Source organism: Frankliniella occidentalis, unplaced genomic scaffold (genome assembly GCF_000697945.3).
Source record: "Frankliniella occidentalis isolate FOCC.00 unplaced genomic scaffold, Focc_3.1 Scaffold16, whole genome shotgun sequence".
Classification (NCBI taxonomy): domain Eukaryota; kingdom Metazoa; phylum Arthropoda; class Insecta; order Thysanoptera; family Thripidae; genus Frankliniella; species Frankliniella occidentalis.
The window spans coordinates 661,736-665,543 of record NW_026267146.1 but is presented as its reverse complement, the minus strand read 5'-3'; the positions used below and the strand labels follow the sequence as shown (position 1 = coordinate 665,543).

General features: G+C 42.9%; 1 protein-coding gene across 2 annotated transcripts in view; it reads right to left on the bottom strand.

Moving 5' to 3' along the window:
- Positions 1–1,418: 1,418 nt before the first annotated feature.
- LOC113206053 (UBX domain-containing protein 4) overlaps positions 1,419–3,808 on the bottom strand; it is a 19,022-nt gene continuing 16,632 nt past the window's right edge. The window contains exons 3-9 of one of the 2 annotated variants that reach the window (XM_026421950.2): positions 3,526–3,696; positions 3,388–3,438; positions 3,046–3,295; positions 2,753–2,968; positions 2,547–2,658; positions 1,965–2,170; positions 1,419–1,878 (exon numbers count right to left, since the gene is read on the bottom strand). In XM_026421950.2, the coding sequence (XP_026277735.1) occupies positions 1,749–1,878; positions 1,965–2,170; positions 2,547–2,658; positions 2,753–2,968; positions 3,046–3,295; positions 3,388–3,438; positions 3,526–3,696 (1,136 nt within the window). In that variant the 3' untranslated portion in view covers positions 1,419–1,748. The other variant, XM_026421957.2, reaches the window with a different exon arrangement.

Here is a 3,808-nt window from a genome sequence, read left to right as displayed (position 1 = left end):
GTTCTACCCCTTGGTCCCCGCGCCGCAAACTACGAAATAGGAAAAAAAGCCTCGGTCAGTATTCGAACCGATAACCATCCGCGTCCCAGGCGCGCGCTCTACCAACTGAGCCAATGAGGGTTTTGGATAGGTGAAGCTTATCTCTGCTGTGTCTCACACCCCGAAACATATGGCTGGCAGAGGGGCAAAAGGGTTCCGTCGATTAGATTCGAACCAGCGACTGTTTGCGTACCGGCCCATCACATCAGGTGACGGACGGCTGTGAAGTCATGGCCGGCGGAGCGCGTAAAATATCACCCGGCCGAGAATCGAACCAGCGACCAGGTCCATACCGGGCCCGGACGCTACCTACTTGGCCACGACAGGACGATGCAGAGCACAAATCTCGGCGGCATCCAGATCTCAACTGTGACTGATGTCCGAAGACACTTGGCCAGCAGAGCAAGAAAAATGATCGCGGAACGGGATTCGAACTACCGACTATCCCCACGTTCTGCCAACGATCACGCTTTAACATACTCGGCTACTACTTGTTCCTCCGGGTTCGATGACTGAGCTCGGTCCTGGCTAACGGGAGACAAAAAGCGACAAAGAAAAAATTTGCCCCGCCCAGGAGTTGATCTTAGGGCCGAAAATTTTGGTTCGGATGAAGCTGCATGCGGCCATGTCGACTGTAGCTACAACTGTTTAGCTACAAAAGGGGCGTGTGGCTGGTGGCGTCGGACATCGTATGTTGGCCCATTTGTGACCACATTTTTGTGTCCATGAACAGGGACGTGTTGCCGCGACACGAGCTGTCGCTTGGACGCCTGCGAGGTAGGCCACGGCTTATTCTCTCTAAGCCGTCTGTCGTGACGGGGACTTTGGGTTTAGGCTCCTTTTGACCCCAGGCTCATAAATCCTTTCTAAAGCTAAGAAGTGACGCCGTACGCCGTGTCAATCTAGGCGCGGGTCGATGATTGTCGCTGAGAACGCCTGGAGAGTAGGCAATTCTTTCCTGAATCCGGCCCCGCGGCCCCCTGTCCCTCCGAGCGCTTTGACAAGGCGAGAGCAGAGCTTCGGAGGGGCATTGATATCTTTCGTTTTCGCTTTAGTTCTTAGCGCTGTTTACTTCTGGTTGATATTCTAGCATTGGCGGAAGTAATGAATTCGTCTATAGACGGTTCAGTTTAAGCTGACTCGAGCACTGTCGGCTGTAGCTACAATCGTGTAGCTAGAAACAGGGACGTCTAAGTCGATGGGGTCCAGGGTCGAGGTCCGGCATTAACCTACTCGTCAGTTCGAAATCCCGTGATCCGGTGATATTTTTTGCTCTCCGCTGGCCATGACTTTCCAGCCGTACGATAACTTTTTTATAATCTCCAGTCTTGACTTTAAATCTAATTTATGAATGAGGTAACAGCATGCAGTTAAGACAGTTTCAATGGTAATGACTTTAATTCCTCAAACAGATGTTTAAATGTGTAAAATCACAGACCCTCTGTAAAAGAGAACTTCTCAGAACATGTCAGGCAAACCACAAACATAATGAAGATATCGAAACAGAACTGAACTTCCCTGTCACAATGTCATATCTCACATAGAAACTTAACACCATTTACACAAATACAGTATTTTTTAACTTGAAGAAACATTTTTAAAAATCAAACAAAGAGAAAATATTTCTATACATTATTGAATATTCCTTTCTCACAGCTGGATGAAATACTGGATGACTGTCAAATGTACATTGAGACACAAATGTCCCTTTACATTTGCTGTGTTGAGTTTCCATTCCATGTATTATTTTCATCATCTGATGATGACTGATTTTGATGTAAACGGTGCACATTACTGTTACCAGATCTACGGTATGCTCCTCCACTCCGCCGTTGTGGTCTAGGGTTTAAAAAATGAATGCACATCAAATGATGATAAAGATAAACAGAACACACAACACTGACACTGAACATTAATATCAATACCTTTTGTCTTGTTGGTTGCTTCCTTGTCTTTGAGATTGTGTAGGTGCAGCTGAAGTGGTGTTTCCCCCATTTGATGGCGGTCCAGAAAAGATTTGGCGAATGAATGTGAACAAGCGCGTAACTGGGTATGTTAAGAACATTAAGAGGGTTTGAGCCAACCCAATTAATCCAGTGTTGTTCTGACTTGCCACAACTCTACCACCAGCCTGGTGTGTAAACGAACAGGGTTACAACAAAAACACAATCACAAAACAAGAAATCAGCAAAAATAAAATGAATAACATCTGGCGTGTCAGAGGATACATGAAAATAGTTTGAGTGAATCCCATGCCCCTATTAGTGGAATTCTCATTTGTTTTAGACTGCTCTGCAATTACACCCACGTCTCCACCAAGGAAATTCTCATTTTTAAACTCCTCCAAAATTGTACCCATGGCACCACCAATGGAATTCTTATTTTCTAACTCCTCTACAGTTACAGTATTGTCACAAACCTAAAGAATTAACAGAGATTTTACGTAACAAATCTGATACAACAGCTGAGGACTTTTATAATGGAAAATTTAAAAAGGTGCAGCTTACCGGAAGAATAAGCATTACTGAAGATGGTACAAGCTCAAGATCACGTAGAGTTGAAGTGTTATCTTGGGTAAAGAACTCACGACGAGGAAACATAGTAGCTAAAGAAAAATCTCTGAACCAAACACAAAAATAAAAACAGAAACAGGTTAGACCAAATAATTAACAAGGAAAAGTTTACAACTTAAGACTCCAGTTAATAAGCTTACCTAAAGGGAAGAGTTACATTAGTAAGTATGTACTGTCGTACTTCACCAAGGGTAGCATCAGCATCAAATCTATTAGAATAGGTTGATCCATCTGGCAGCCTAAATTGTAGGCGGGCCTCATTACTGTTCCTTGCTGCTGATGTGGGGGCACTGATTCCTTGTTGAGCAACTGAAGGAGAAGATGCTGATGAGGCATTCCGGGCATTTCGGTCGGCTCTACATGTGAGGAAAGATTAAAAGTGTTATTTGAAGTTTAGAGCAAATGGGTACCTGATACATTTTTCTAATTTTACCTGTCTTGAGCTATCTGATCCAGTACTCGTTGTCTGGCTTCTTGTTCCATTTTTTTCTCTTTCAGTCTTTCTTCTTTGAGTTGTTTTAACTCTTGCTCTTGCTGCCAGCGTTTGAGTTCCTGGACATTTTGACCCTCTTTTCGACGTTGCATCTCCTTTTGGCGAGCCTCTTCTTCTTCCTGTTGCTTCTTTTTGTTTCTCTTTTCCTCTAGTAGCTCCTTAGCCCGCTCTACTCGATCATCTAAAGGAACTGTAACAGAAAATTATAAATAATCAAAATGGACTTTAGCACAGGTAACTTAAGCAAAGCAATTGTGTCAAAATAAGATTCAATTAACAGACCTGTGGATGTACTTGGCTCTGATTCCTTTGCAACACCGTCATTTGTTGGGGCTGCAACATGTGATATAGACAAAGAATACAAATGTTAAGAAAGCAGTCTAAGTTGGAACTTATTCACATGTTTGGTTTCACACAAACCTGATGCAGGTGCTGATGGTGTTGGATTTACTGGAGTCTTCCCCAGATGAATGTTTTCAATGTTTTCAATTTTATCAATAAGATCCTTAGCATTACCTATTTCAGTTACAATTTCAATTGGGGAACCATTCCGGCCAATGAAATAAAGTGAAGGAACAGGTGGGTCACGATCTTAATTTGGCTAGTCAAGGAAAGTATGGTAAGTTTGAAGAGAACACATAAATCATTTTAAAACTAAAAAGAAAATAACAAAATATGATAACATGAAAGTGCATGACATTAA